Source organism: Prionailurus viverrinus, chromosome A1, assembly GCF_022837055.1.
Source record: "Prionailurus viverrinus isolate Anna chromosome A1, UM_Priviv_1.0, whole genome shotgun sequence".
NCBI classification, from domain to species: domain Eukaryota; kingdom Metazoa; phylum Chordata; class Mammalia; order Carnivora; family Felidae; genus Prionailurus; species Prionailurus viverrinus.
Window position 1 is genome coordinate 197,066,877 of NC_062561.1, and position 14,795 is coordinate 197,081,671.

Consider the following 14,795-nt stretch of genomic DNA (forward strand, 5'->3'; position numbering starts at 1 on the left):
TGGAGGCTGGGAGTCCAAGATCAAGGTGCCAGCAGGGTTGGCTTCCTCTGAGGTCATCTTCCTGCTGCCTCTTCCCACGGTCTTTCCTCTGAGCACGTACATCCCTGGTGTCCTAATCTCCTTTTCTTATGAGAACACTGGTCCCATATGAGTAGGGCCTACTCTAATGGCTTCATTTTAACTTACTCACTCATTAGAGGCCCTATTTCCAAAAATAGTGATATTCTGAGGTACTGGGCATTAAGGCTTTAATTAGGGAACACAATAACAATATGGAAGAAGGGGGTGGTTTAGTCACCAAAAACCACTATTTAAATCATGCTGAATGTTGTAAGAAGCCATGACTACTTTCTTTTGCCCACTTTCATGTATCTATGTCATATATAAATATGTATAATAATAACACCTTTTCATACTCTACTGCTGATCAAAAATTAACAGAAGTCTTTTATACACATACCAGCATTCAACAGGAAAGAAAAGTTTATTTTAATTGAAATACAGTTGACATATAATATTAGTTTTAAATTCTTCTTGAATGACATATTTTCTTTTAAATAGAAGAAAAATACTATTATTCAACATAAAAGATCTTGGTAGATGGCATTGTACACATAATACTTATTCCGTATTCATAATTATGTTAACTTCACATATACAATTCCAATATAAGGTTTATATACAATCAGGAATCTAAGGCTTTCATATTTTGTAGATTGTCCATATATGGTTTTCTAATTTTGTTCTGACTAGTCCACTTACTAATATTTCAAAAGTCTTTGTGGTCCACATTGAGCATTTATCCTTTAACAAGGAGATATACTTTTTTTTTTTTTTTTACATTTTATTTATTGTTGATAGAGAGAGACAGAGCACAAGTGGGGGAGGGGCAGAGAGAGCCAGAGACACAGAATCTGAAGCTGGCTCCAGGCTCCGAGCTGTCAGCACAGAGCCCAATGTGGGGCTCAAACTCACAAACCATGAACTCATGACCTGAGCCGAAGTCGGACGCTTAACCGACTGAGCCACCCAGGGGCCCTGGACAAGGAGATATACTTTCTATATCTTCTAGAAATACTTTGGGATCACATCTGGAATATCACTTCTATGAAAACATAATTACACACTTTTAAAATATGCTGAATTAAGAGGCTTGACTTCTTTATACATAATAAGATTTGATTTTTTTTTAATGTTTCTTTCTTTTTAAGAGAAAGAAAGAGAGGGGGGAGAGGCAGAGAGGGAGACACAGAGTCTGAAACAGGCTCCAGGCCCTGAGCTGTCAGCACAGAGCCGGACACGGGGCTTGAACTCCAGAACAGCGAGATCATGGCCTAGGCCAAAGTCAGATGCTTAACAGACCGAGCCACTCCAGCACTCCAAGATTTGATTTCTACTGAAGCTTTTAGTTGAAGATATTCCCACATTAGTTTCTCTTTTAAGGAATTTTTTCTTTATGAGTCCTTTTATGTCGACAGAGGGCCGAGCTATGTCTGAAGGCTTTTCCACACTGACTGCATTCATAGGGCTTTTCTCCTGTGTGAGTTCTGTGATGTATGAGGAGGTCAGACTTCTCAGAAAAGGCTTTTTTGCACTCATTACATTCATAAGGTTTCTCCCCAGTATGGATTTTCTGATGTCTCATAAGGCAGGACACTTCACTGAAAGCCCTCTCACACCTGGTACATACGTAAGGTTTCTCTCCTGTGTGTATTCTCTGATGTACAAAGAGGTGAGACTTCATGCTGAAGGCTCTCCCACATTCGTCACACCCATAGGGTTTCTCTCCAGTATGAGTTCTCTGATGAATACTGAGGTGTGATTTTTGGAAAAACGCTTTCCCACACTCATCACATTCATACGGTTTCTCCCCAGTGTGAATTCTTTGATGTTCAGTGAGGTGTGACTTATGGGTGAAAGCTTTTCTACATTCAGTACATTCATAAGGTTTCTCTTGAGTATGGATCCTGAGATGTGTAACAAGATTGGATTTCTTGCTGAAGGCTTTCCCACACTCTGTACATACAAAGGGCTTTTCTCCTGTATGAGTTCTCTTATGTATAATAAGGTCTGACTTCTGGAAGAAGGCTTTCCCACATTCACTACATTCAGTCTTTTTTGAGTATCTTCTATTACCACTAAATAAGCCGAAAAAATTCAAACTCCTACCGTAGGGGTCATATTTTTGGAGTCTCTGTTTTGAAGAAATGAAGTCTGTGCTCAGATGAAATATATTTTCAAGTGCATTACACTTGTTACCTTTCTCGTCAGTCCCAGTTTCCTGGTCAATGAATGCAGCATGCTTCAAAAGTGTTTCTTGGTTCTCTTGGTGTTGTTCCATGTGGTCATCAAGTTGCCATGTTTCTTCTATAAGGAAGCATAATTAACTATATGTGTGTGGATATTTCTGCTAATGTATCATGGCTCCTAACCTTTCACCCTATTGTGAGACTGAATCTTTACTCTCAGGCCTAGTATCTCTATCTAAAAGAAATACCAAGGCTAAATGGAATCCACACCCACAAGAAAACCACAATTTAAAAAAAACTATTATTAGTAGAAATGGAAATAGAGAATATGACAAAGAACACATATGTATCTGGCTATATGCAACTAGGACTTTGCAAATTGGGGAGAAAAATGAAACTAATCCCAAAGAGCAGTAAAAGGGATCAAAGCTGTGACAGGGTCAATAGGAAGAGCCCATTTGGTGAATGAAAATAACTAGGATGAGACAGTGATTAGAGGAAATGAAGGAAAGACTGGCTGAGGAACAGAGAGATCTGAGCTGGTGCTCATCAGCTCATTGTCGGATTGCTCTAGTGTAATCTCCACTTGTCTCTTTGTTTCCAATGTCTCTGAGCTCTTGTCTATTCGTCCATCAACACGAAATTGATTTGACAAAACCACCAACCACTTGCAAGCAGGAACACCTTTGTAGCCAGTGCTTCAAAAAGCCATGTAACAGTAATTCATTCTTGTATGGGTGTGAGGGCCCAGGAATTCATATGTCCAGTAAGAGAGAGAGAGGCCACAGGGTAGGCAAAATACTACCTGCCTCAAGACAGATTAACCACTGGATTCTTGCTGCTCAGTGCATCATCTTATTCTATAATAGTTCATAGATACTGCATTAATCCTGATGTTTCAAAATTTTTTAAAATTATTTTTGAGACCGTGAGCAGGGAAGGGGCAGAGAGAGAGAGAGGAAGAGAAGATCTGTAGCAGTCTCTGTGCTGACAGCAGAGAGCCCAACGTGGGGCTCAACTCACGAACTGTGAGATCATGACCTAAACTGAAGTCAGATGCTTTACCCACTGAGCTACCCAGGTACCCCAATCCTGACTTTTAAATACTCTCCCCACCTTCCTCTCTGCCTACCACATATGGAAGAGGAACTGCAATTAAGCACACAGGCAGTAAATCCAGATTACCAGGGTTTCAATCCTAGCTCCCTCCCTCACTAATTAGACATGTCGCACAGGTCAAGTTCCTTGATCTCTCTAGGTCTCAATTTCCCTTTCCATAAAAAAGGAAAGTAATAGCACCTACCTTGTAGTGTTGTTGTGAGGATTAATGAGTCAATAGATGTAAAGTACTCAGAATACTGCCTCGTACATAATACATTTTCTCAGAGATCATTATGTGTATTATTTCTGATCCTGAGACAACTATGTGCTTGCCACTTTCTGCTTTGTATCATGCTTTCCAAATTTCTGGATTCTATTACTATGGAGACTGTAAGCAGCAGATTTCTCATTCAGCATCTAAAATCCTATCTATCTTCATTTTCATCCATCTTATAAACCTCAGGCAATACTTGACTATTGTGAAACTTATGCTACCTACATCAGAGCAATAAAGTCATTCCTTGGCTCAGAATCCAACAATTCTACTTAACTTCTTAACCCCGTTCCCAACCTATAAGCCATCAGTCTTTGAAGAAAGTGAGTGGATTTCCATTCTTTATCCAACACTAGGTCCCCAGAAGCTAAACTAGACATCTGTCCAAGGAAGATATACAGATGGCCAAAACACACTCATGCTCAATGTCACTAGTCATTCAATGCAAGTTGAAACCACAATAAGATACTACTTCATATCCATTAGGATTGCTATGATAAAAACAAAACAAAACAAAAAATAACAGGCATTGGTGAGGAATGTGGAAAAACTGGAAACTTTGGGCACTGCTGGTGAGAATGTAAAATTGTGTGGTAACTGTGGAAAACATCATAGCAATTCCTTAAAAATGTAAACACAGAATCACCACATGATCCAGCAAATTCACTTCTGGGTATATACCTAAAAGAACTGAAAGCAGGGGCTCAAACAGGTTATTTGTACACCAATGTTCATAGAAGCATAATTCACAGTAGCCCAAAGGTGGAAACAATTCAAATGTTCACTGTAAATGAACGGATAAACAAAATGTGGTATATACGCATGATAGAATATTATTCAGCCATAAGAAGGAATAAAATTCTATCACATGCTGTAACACGGGTGAACTCTGAAGGTATTATGCTAAGTAAAATAAATCAGATATAAAAGGACAAATATTGTATGATTCCATTTAGATGGGGTACCCAGAATAGTCAGATTCATAGCAAAGAAAGGAGAATAGTGGTTCCCAGGGGCAAGCAGGGGAGGTAGAATGGGGAGTTATTGTTTAATGGGGTACAGAGTTTCAACTCGTGATGATGAGAGAGCTCTGGAGATGGATGGTGGTGATGGTGGCACATCAATGGGCATACACTTAATGGCACTGAACTGTATGCTTAAAAATAGTTAAATTCTGCGTTATGTATACTTTGTCAAAATTGAAAAAAAAAAAAAAGAAAAAATCTTCTCTACGTCTTAAATGAAGTTGGTGAGAATCACAGGCAGAATATACCTGGCAAGGAAAACATCACTCTTTAACAGCCATGCAAAGAAAAGCATTACTGTGGGAAGGCGATATATGGAAATAGTGTTCAGGTGAATAAGGAACTTATGTCAGCCATCCCAGTTATTTCAAAAGGTCTAAGGCCTTTAAGAAGAGAGTCCTGAAGCATATTTTTCAAAGATGCTAACCCTTATTGATCAACTGTGATCTTTTTCTAAAACTTCTTTTAAATTCCAGTATAGTTAACATATAGTGTTATATTAGTTTCAGGTGTAAAATATAGCGATTCAACAGTTCCATATATTACTCAGTGCTCATCGTGATAAATATACTCTTTAAAAATTTTTTTTTAATGTTTACTTATTTTTGAGAGAGAGACAGAGACACAGCATGAGCGGTGGGAGGGGCAGATAGAGAGGGAGACACAGAATCTAAAGCAGGCTCCAGGCTCTGAGCTGTCAGCAAGGAGCCTGATGCGGGGCTTGAACTCATGAATCGTGAGATCATGACCTGAGCTGAAGTCGGACGCTTAACTGATGGAGCCACCCAGGTACCCCATAATAAATATACTCTAAATCCCCTTCATCTATTTCACCCATCCTCTCACCACCTCCCCTCTGGTAACCATTAGATCAACTGTGATTTTTTTTTTAATGTTTTATTTATTTTTGAGAGAGAGACAAGGGGAAGGGCAAAGAGAGGGAGACACAGAATCCAAAGCAGGCTCCAGGCTCTGAGCTATCAGCACAGAGCCCGAAATGGGGCTTGAACTCACGGACCACAAGATCATGACCTGAGCCAAAGTCAGACGCTTAACGGACAGAGCCACCCAGGAGCCCCAGATCAACTGTGATCGTAATTTCATTCACTTCCATCCACAGAGCTCTTTACCTAACTCACCTGCATAGCTCCAATTTGGGATTTCTCTCTCTACCATCCATGGTTCTTCACCTTGCTCCAACTTGTGGATCACAGATGGCTTAGTAGTTTGATAGCCTGTCAATGGAAAATGATATGGGATTTGGACCTAGCTACCTGGGCTTCAGGTCCTTTGAACTCTGAACTTCATCAGGAACTGCCCGATGAAGGTGCCCATTTGTATCTGAAAAAGAGAGGTCTTTAAACAAACTTGTAGTCGTACCTCCCAGAGACTGTCAATGCTAAATCTACTAAGACTCAGAGCCATACTTGTAAAAGTACTTCCAAGGACTGACAATTTGGAGCAACTGAGAAAGGAAAAATAATTAACCAGGCACATGTCAGTCAACACTGGGAAATGGTCCTCACCCACTGAGATGAGGTTGATATAGTTCTCCAGCATCACATCCTTGTATAGATCCCTCTGGGGAAGGTCCAGATACTGCCACTCCTCCTGGGTGAAATTCACAGCCACGTCCTTGAATGATACCGGTCCCTGTAACAACACATTCCTATTCCAACTAAAGTCATCGGTATTGCACAAAGTAGAAACAAAAAGCATGGCAAATGGTTTTAAGCATGTTCATTACTTGATTATCCTTCCGGAAATTTAGCCCCATTTCATTTTGGGTTGTAATATACTAATTTGGTCTCATTCTGTTTCTCTAGCACAGTCCTTTGATGCCCATTTGTCTAGTTTTGTGTTCCACTTCATGGGTGACACAAAAATCATATCTAGAATAGTTTATACTCATGGGTTCGTTATTTATTAGGCCATTCATTCATTAAGTCACTAAGCAAACATTTAGTGAGTGCCCCATACATGTCCAGAACTGAATGTCCTAGATCCAAAAGATCAAATATTGGAATCTGATCCAATTTGCCAAGGCACAGAAAAAATGCTCACTTGCTACCAAGTTACACAAAGGGAAAAGGCACTGTTCAAAATGCTCGCGATAAGTGTTTTTCCAACAAATATTTTAATTCTCAATGTTTCAAATTATAATGTGCTAAATATTTGTTTTTACTATTTTTCATTTCCCTATACTTGTATAACCAACAGTAAGAGGATTTAATGTTTTAAATTTTAACGTTTAAACATTTAAATTTAAATGTTTAATGTTTAAAATTTTTAAAGGTCACAGAACCGTAACCAATGTAAAAAATCCTGCTAATTATTAAGATTGCTTTGCACGATTTTAGCTCACATGGTCATTTTTACAGTCCCTCACTCCTGTTCCTATATAATGGGACAAACTAACTCACCTGCGACTTGGTCATTTTCTGCAGCCTCTGGGTGAAGACAGAGATCTATGAGGACAGAGGGAAGGGAAGGGATGGAGCCATGAGAGACCAGGGATGACTTGAAGATCCCAGAATCAACAGTGTAACAAACCCATATGCAGATGCCGCAACAGCTGGGCTGAGGAAGCCACCCTGTGGGAGATTGTCCCCTGGGCCCTCTAGAACTCACTGTGAGAAAAACCACAGATTTGCACTGAGATTTAGGATATCTGCTGCAAGGATATCTGTTGTAGCATTTTTAACATATTGAAAAGTTGGAAGACATTAAGGAACTGGTAAAACAAACAGATATATACTCCAAAGATAAAGTAATTTACAGTCATCAAAAATGATGTTGCCAAATATTTATCAATATGTAATGGCAACTGGTGCACATCCTTCTGTGACTGTTTAGTCATGCCTTCTGTGGATTCTAACTAGGGCTGTAGGAGCACAGACAGGTTGGAGTCTGAAGGGAGAATGTACCAGCAACAGATTCTCACTGGGACCTAGGAACTGGGGAAGAGACACCAACAGACCCTGGAAACAAAATGTCCACATGGTGAGATTCACGCAACAGTCTTTCTGGAATCTTTCCCAGGGGAGCTGAGGTGCAGATTCCTGTGCTCCAAGCCAAGCAGGAGCAGAGGTCAGTTAAATCCTATGTTTTAGGTTGGGAGACCTCTATAAAGGGTAGGAGATTTAGAGGAAAACATTTGGGCTTGAATTTACCTGCTGGCTATTTGACTTTGGGCAAGTTACTCAGCTTTACCTTTCTGAGCCTCAGTAAAATCAGAAATAATATCTATGTTGTATCAGTGATTAGGTAAGAAACATATTTTGATTAAGGTAAGAAACATATTCTACAAAACAACCTAATGTTAATGTGTGTGTGTGTGTGTGTGTGTGTGTGTGTGTGTGTCCATGCTGGCTGTTCCTTCTACCCAGCACAACCTTCTATTTCTTCATCTTTGCTCAAAAATCACCAAGGAGGCCTTCGCTGTCTACCTAATTTAAACTTAATCCCGCCATCTCCCTTACCCTGATCTACTTTTTCTTTGTGTATAAGTTCAAATACATAACTTACTATCTAATATACTACATAATTATGCTTACTGTTAATTGACTATCTCTACTTACTAAAACTAAAATTTCATGAAGGCAGGGATTTTTGTCTGCTTGATTCAGTATTGCACCCCTAGCACTAACAATAGTGTCTGGCTAATGGATGCCCAATAGTCATTTTAAAAATACAGTTATATATAATACATTTCATAAAACAATCCTTATCACAAGGGAATACATATGTGCTACTTTACAGTATTTATTTTTAATGCTTGCATATAAGAGTACATGCTGTAGGATTCCATTTATATGATGTTCTACAAAGCAAAATTAGCCTATAGAGATATAAATTGAAAAAAACTGGTTCTTAAGCAGGTGGGGGGGTTGCATTTCTGGGGGATTAAAATGTTCTGTATTTTGATGGTGGTGGTAATCATACGGGTGCATCTACAAACTTTTTACTCTGTAAATTATGTGCAAATCATTCTATGTAAATTATATACGACCTAAAAGTACTGGCAAATAAAATACTAGTCTTGGCTCACTAAACAGATTTCACCACCACTACTGCGTTGCAGCCAATGGTTGAAAACCTGACTTAGAGGGTTGCTGTAGGGTTAAAAGTTAGATGCCTTTGGAAAAGCAGGTAGTAAGGTAGTACTCCACCTGGAACCTTCAGACCTTCAGACCTTCAGTAAAACTTGGTTCTCTTTGCACACTCCAGAGGGCGCTCCTGACCCTGGTGCCACTTGCGAGCACTGGCACCGCTGGACGCGCTCCGGCAGCGACATCTGCAGCGCGACACCTGCAGCGCAACACCAGCAAGAAGGCAGACCCGGGACCCCGCCCGCCCCAGACTCTCGGACCCAGGTTAAGGACGGTCACTGCAGCTTTTGACACACCCCGGTTCACGCCTACCCCCAAAGTCCTATTGTTCTTCACCCACTCACTCCACTTCCCCAAATCCGCGCCCGCTTCCTCCGCGCACCTCCAGCCAGGACCAAGACCAACCAGGTGCAAGGATAAGAGCCTCACTCCCGCCCGGGGGTAGCGCTGTGAGGACAGGGAAGGCACACATGCGCAGAAGAGGACGTCTCGCGCGCGCGCGCGGGTCTCGCAGGAGCCCGTTCCCTTCGACTGCAAAATACATCTCCCAGAATGTCTCAGCGGCGGCGCTGCACATGCGCGGCGAGAGGCAGGGCGCGCGTGGAGCGTCGGGGCGCGTTGCAGCGGATTCCGGCACTGCAGTCCCGGCTCCAGGCTCCAAACCCCTTCTCCAAAGAGAACCCATAGAGGGTCGCTCGACGTACTGAGCCAGAGCCTAGCGATAGCTAGCCAGACCTACAACGTTTCAAGAATTTTCCCAGGCCTGAGCCTGCAGGACTTAACTCTGGAATTTGAGTTTGAGCCCGAAGCCTTTCATATTTTGTGGTCAGCCCTTCTGCTTTTCTGAATGGACCCGTGAGTATAATGTTTTGACGAAAGGGAGATACATTTCAGAGATTTCACTAAAATGCCTGTAAATGAAAGCTAGCAGTGGTTTAAATTAGTATTCTGTGACCAGCTGGCATATTTTCTGAGAACACACAAATTAATTTTGATTACACAGACTTGAAGACCAATAGCTAACTAGTCTGTGTAACATTAAAAAGAAAAACTTGAAAAAATCTACAGACAGGTTTCCTCCACAGGGCACTTTGATGTTATATATAAAGATGCTTCATGTTGATCTAGTGCGACATTAATCAATGCCCTGATAGGTACCCATAGTTCTAGGGAAACTGGTTTTTTGGGAAAAATAATTTTGGATAATCACCTTCCATGTTGTGCCAGTTTCCATATGGCTTAAAAGTTACAACAAAAACTTATACAGCATTTACTATTGTGTAATAAAGATTTTAGCTTTCAACTTTTTTTTTTTTTTATTTATTTTTGGGACAGAGAGAGACAGAGCATGAATGGGGGAGGGGCAGAGAGAGAGGGAGACACAGAATCAGAAACAGGCTCCAGGCTCTGAGCCATCAGCCCAGAGCTTGACTCGGGGCTCGAACTCACCGACCGTGAGATCGTGACCTGGCTGAAGTCGGAAGCTTAACCGACTGCGCCACCCAGGCGCCCAAGATTTTGGCTTTCATTCCAAGTTTCTGGCAAGTAAGCTCTAAACACTTGCAGTAAAGAATATGGCTGGCAGAATAAAGATTTTGTCCTCTATTATTGAGAGGTATAGATCTGTGGAATTTCCCCAGTAATGGAAATGCCCCTGGTGGGCCCTGATAATTCATCCTACCTAGAATGACTCATGGTGGGTCCCTGGAGAGTTGACACTGAGAAGATGACTCAGGGTGGGGGCTGGCCACTCCACAAAGACCATGTGATTAGAGAGTTGGGGTTTTAAACCAGAAGATATCATTTGGAGAATCTCTCAGGGGTATAAGGCAGGGTTGGAGATTGAGTTTAGCCTGAAGGCCGCGTAGGTAATGAAACCTGGATAAAAACTCTGGACGGGGAGCTCAGGTGAACTTCCCTGGTCGGCAGTATTGTAGGTGTCTCTGACTCAGAGATCATACAAAAGTTTCACTTTTGTAACCCTTTCAGATCTTACACTATTAGTCTCTCCCTTTGGCTAGTTCTCATTCCTATCCTAATGCTATAATAAAACTATAATCATAAGTATAGTGCTTTCCTGAGTTCTGTGAGTCATTGAAGTGAATCACCAAAGTATCAAAAAGGGCACTGGGAACCTCTGAATTTTTAGCCCACTAGCCAGAGGTGAGGGTGGCCTGAGAAGTCCTGAGCTTACAGCCGGTGATGGAAGTGAAGGCAGTCTTATGGAAGACTGTGATTTGTGAATTTAACCTGTGAATTGTGGCCCAGTTCCAGCTCATTGGTGTCCGAAGTCACTGAGATTATGGCCAGTGTGTTATTCTAGGTACTTTAAATGTATTAACTAATTTAATACTCCTATGACAACTCTGTGAATAGATTCTATTAACTTCATTTTACACTTGAGGGAAATTGAGACACCCAGATTAACCCACTTAACGAGGAGACACACAGCTAGTTAGTGGGAGAGCAAGGCAGAATGGCTGTAGACCATGGGTTGGTAAACTGCCACTCAGGCCACATCAGCCAACTGCCTGTTTTTGTACTCTCTGTGACCGTAGAGTGTTTTTTACATTTGTAAATGACTGGAAAAAAATTAATAGAGATGTGTTTAGGTGTTAGTTTATAAAAGTGACTGAGTGATGACACAGAGAGGTCAATGTCATTGAAAGAAAAATTTAATTTACTCAAAGTTCCCCTAGAAATGGGAGGCAGACTGGGTCCCAATTCTACTGAGGGGTTCCCTACACCGACAATAATCAAATCTCTGACATGAGCCAGGTGTCCTACGATTTCTGCCACATCTACTGGGAAATAGCATGAGATCCCACAGGTTAAGGGTTCAGTCCTACAAGACTGCTCCCAACCCCATTTCAGACCCTAGTCCCAAGCCCAGGTTATTCTGTGCTACAGATTGGAGGTTCCCAGGCCTCCTCCTACAGATGCCAGTCACAAGCCCAGGTTGTTAGTTGTACTTCTGACTGCCTGGCTATAAGTCGGAGGTTCTGACCACCCCTTCCTTCCTGGGTTCAATTAATTTGCTAGAACAGCTCATAGAACTCAAAGAAACATATTACTTACTAGATTACTGATTTATTAGAAAAGTATATGACCCAGGAACAACTAAATAGAAGACATATGTAGGACAAGGTATAGGGAAAGGGGGTGGAGCTTCCATGCTCTCTAAACAAGCCACTGTCCCCACATCTCCCTCCACATGTTCACCAACCTGGAAGCTCTTCAAACCCTGTCCTTTCAGGTATTTATGGAGGTATCATTACATAGGCATGATTGACTAAGTCACTGGCTATTGGTTATTGATTGATTCAACCTCTAGCCTCTATCCCATCCCTGAAAATCAGGAGGCCAGACTGAAAGTTCCACCTCTGTACTCTCAGTTGGTTGCCCTGGCAACCAGCCTCCATCTTTAGGTGCTTTCCACAAGTCACCTCAGTAACATGGTAACCCAGTCACCCAGTTGTGGTGGAAAAGGGCTATTGTGAATAATAGGACACCCATCTCAACTTACGACTCTAAAGCAATTTCAGATACTGAGAGCAAGAGACCAAATAGGATAACAGAAGATGCTCCCATTGCTCTTATCACTCAGGAAATTCCAAGTTTTGGAAGCTGAGAGCCAGGAACCATGGACAATGACCCAATGTGTATGAGAAATACATCTTGGTCATCTGAATGACCAAATATGTTTTTTCTTATAAATTACAATGTCACATAGGACCACAGGGAGAAGCACCAGTGTCAGTCAGGAGGCAGGAGTAAAGGCATAGATCATAGCCTTTTTTTTTTTTTTTTTAAAGATATGAGGGCTTTAAAAAAATTGTAGCATAGTTAGCATACAGTGTTATATTAGTTTCAGGGTACAATATAGTGATTCAGTATTTCTATATATCACCCAGTGCTCATCACAAGTGCACTCTAGACCATAGCCTTTATTGGCATTTACATGAGAAAGAAAAGGCAGAGCAGAATAAACCATTTACCATTGGCTGGTTTGAATAATTCTGGTGGGCTTGGGGGTATAGGGATTGGCCTTAATTGTTACCTGGATTGATTCAGGGCAGGGGAATATTAGGTTGGTGTGTGACTGTTAGATAAAGGAGGTGGTTGGGGGTATGGACTTGGGATTGGCTGGTTTGCATATGGGAGGAGTGCTGTCAGGTAAGCTGTTTATCACAATAGGGATTAACTATTTCTGAGAGGGGCAGTTTCCCCAGTCAGCAGTGACCTCCACCCCAGAATGTCAAAATATCATAACATAGAGAAAATTTCAAAAATGGTTAGCATAAAATAGTATTTCATAATACATGAACACTATATGAAATTCTAATTTTAGTGTATATAAATAAAGTTTTATTGGGACATAGCAACATTTATTTATTTACTATTGTCTATGGCTGCTGTTACTCTACAACAGTGGAGTTGATTTGTGATAGAGGCCATATGGCCTGCAAAACCTAAATTGTTTACTATTTGGCCTTTTACTAAAAAACATTTGACAACCTTTGCTCTATAGTAAATGTCCTTAATCTGTATGAAATACTGCATAAAAACGAAAGTGTGAAATTTATAAACATTTAAATATAAGGCTGTCTGTACTAAATCTTTGGGTGGGGAAACTCTTTAACATGTTACTATAAGGAAAAAATACAAGACTAAATTATGGGAAATATTAAAAATTTTTATGGTAAAAAACAATTGTAAAAGTACTTCTACTTACGGGAGTAGGAGTAGTACTATATGGAGTAGATGTATTTTTACTTATTCCTTTTGCTAAGGAAGAGTTTGGAATTATATACATGTTCCAGGACTGCATTGTTTTCTGGCTTTCATAGTTTCTGTTGAAAAGTCAATTGACAATCTTAGTCCTTAAAGGAAATACGTGTTTTCCTCTGACTACTTTAAGAATTTCAGCTTTTTATGTTTTATGCTTGTACTAGCTTTTTTTTTTTTTTTCAACGTTTATTTATTTTTGGGACAGAGACAGACAGAGCATGAACGGGGGAGGGGCAGAGAGAGAGGGAGACACAGAATCGGAAACAGGCTCCAGGCTCTGAGCCATCAGCCCAGAGCCCGACGCGGGGCTCGAACTCCCGGACCGCGAGATCGTGACCTGGCTGAAGTCGGACGCTTAACCGACTGCGCCACCCAGGCGCCCCTGTACTAGCTTTTTAAAAAAAAGAATATCTGGGGGCGCCTGGGTGGCTCAGTCAGTTAAGTGTCCGACTTTGGCTCAGGTCGTGATCTCGTGGTCTGTGAGTTCGAGCCCACGTTGGGCTCTGTGCTGACAGCTCAGAACCTGGAGCCTGCTTCTGATTCTGTGTCTCCCTCTCTCTCTGACCCTCCCCCCATTCATGCTCTGTCTCTCTCTGTCTCAAAAATAAATAAACGTTAAAAAAAATTAAAAAAAAAAAAGAATACCTGTATTGAGATATAATTCACCCATTTAAAGTATATAATTTAGTGGCTTTTAGTATAGTCACAGATATGTGCGGCCATCACCACAATCAATTTCAGAACATTGTTATCACTGCAAAAAGAAACTCGGTACCCTTTAGCTATTGCCCCACTATTCACCACCTCCCAGCCCTAAATACCTAAGCCTGGTACTTTCAGGCTCTGTAGATATGCCTGTTCTATTTATATTTTCATATAAATTGAATCATGTACTATGTAGTCTTTTATGACTGCCTTCTTTCACTTAATGTAATATTTTCAAGGTTCACCCGTATTGTAGCATGTATCAGTTCATTCTTTATGGACAAATAATATTCTATTGTATGTACAGACCACATTTTCTTTATCCATTCACCATTTGATCGGCATTTGGCTTGTTTGTACCTTTTGACTTTTGTAAATAATTATGTAAATAGTGTATACATTTTGGTGTGGATATACCACTTTCAATTCTTGCGTGTAGATTCCTGGCAGTGGAATTGCTGGGTCATATAGTAATTCTCTGTTTAGTGCCAAGTTTTTTCCAAAGTGGCTACACCATTTTACATTCCCACCAGCAGTG

The 14,795-nt window shown here is 40.9% G+C and overlaps 2 protein-coding genes across 5 annotated transcripts in view; one reads left to right on the top strand and one right to left on the bottom strand.

The window, feature by feature from the left end:
- Positions 1-941: 941 nt before the first annotated feature.
- LOC125171873 (zinc finger protein 182-like) lies at positions 942-9,349 on the bottom strand. Of its 3 annotated transcripts, none has more exons than XM_047869074.1 (5): positions 9,144-9,349; positions 7,073-7,117; positions 6,176-6,302; positions 5,789-5,884; positions 942-2,367 (listed from the first exon to the last, which is right to left on the bottom strand). In XM_047869074.1, exons 1-5 carry the CDS (start codon positions 9,336-9,338, stop codon positions 1,439-1,441), a joined length of 1,392 nt encoding a protein of 463 aa, XP_047725030.1. In that variant the 5' UTR covers positions 9,339-9,349; the 3' UTR covers positions 942-1,438. The 3 variants fall into 3 exon arrangements, with proteins under 3 accessions (XP_047725030.1, XP_047725048.1, XP_047725040.1); XM_047869092.1 differs by having other exon boundaries at positions 7,073-7,099; positions 8,822-9,213; XM_047869084.1 differs by having other exon boundaries at positions 8,822-9,213.
- A 16-nt stretch (positions 9,350-9,365) lies between these two features.
- The window catches only part of LOC125171846 (zinc finger protein 300-like), a 32,858-nt gene continuing 27,428 nt past the window's right edge, over positions 9,366-14,795 (top strand). For both annotated transcript variants that reach the window (XM_047869028.1, XM_047869020.1), the window contains exon 1: positions 9,366-9,616. The gene's annotated coding sequence lies outside the window, so the exon portion shown is untranslated. The remainder of the gene's footprint in view (positions 9,617-14,795) is intronic.

Excerpts from the sequence above, each read along its gene's own strand:
- LOC125171873 (XM_047869074.1), bottom strand. The coding sequence starts at position 9,338 with ATGTGCAGCGCCGCCGCTGAGACATTCTGGGAGATGTATTTTGCAGTC. Across the intron at positions 6,303-7,072 it reads AGAAAATGACCAAGTCGCAG|GGACCGGTATCATTCAAGGA; the intron begins GTGAGTTAGTTT and ends GTGTTGTTACAG. Across the intron at positions 5,885-6,175 it reads TATCAACCTCATCTCAGTGG|GCTATCAAACTACTAAGCCA; the intron begins GTGAGGACCATT and ends TTCCATTGACAG.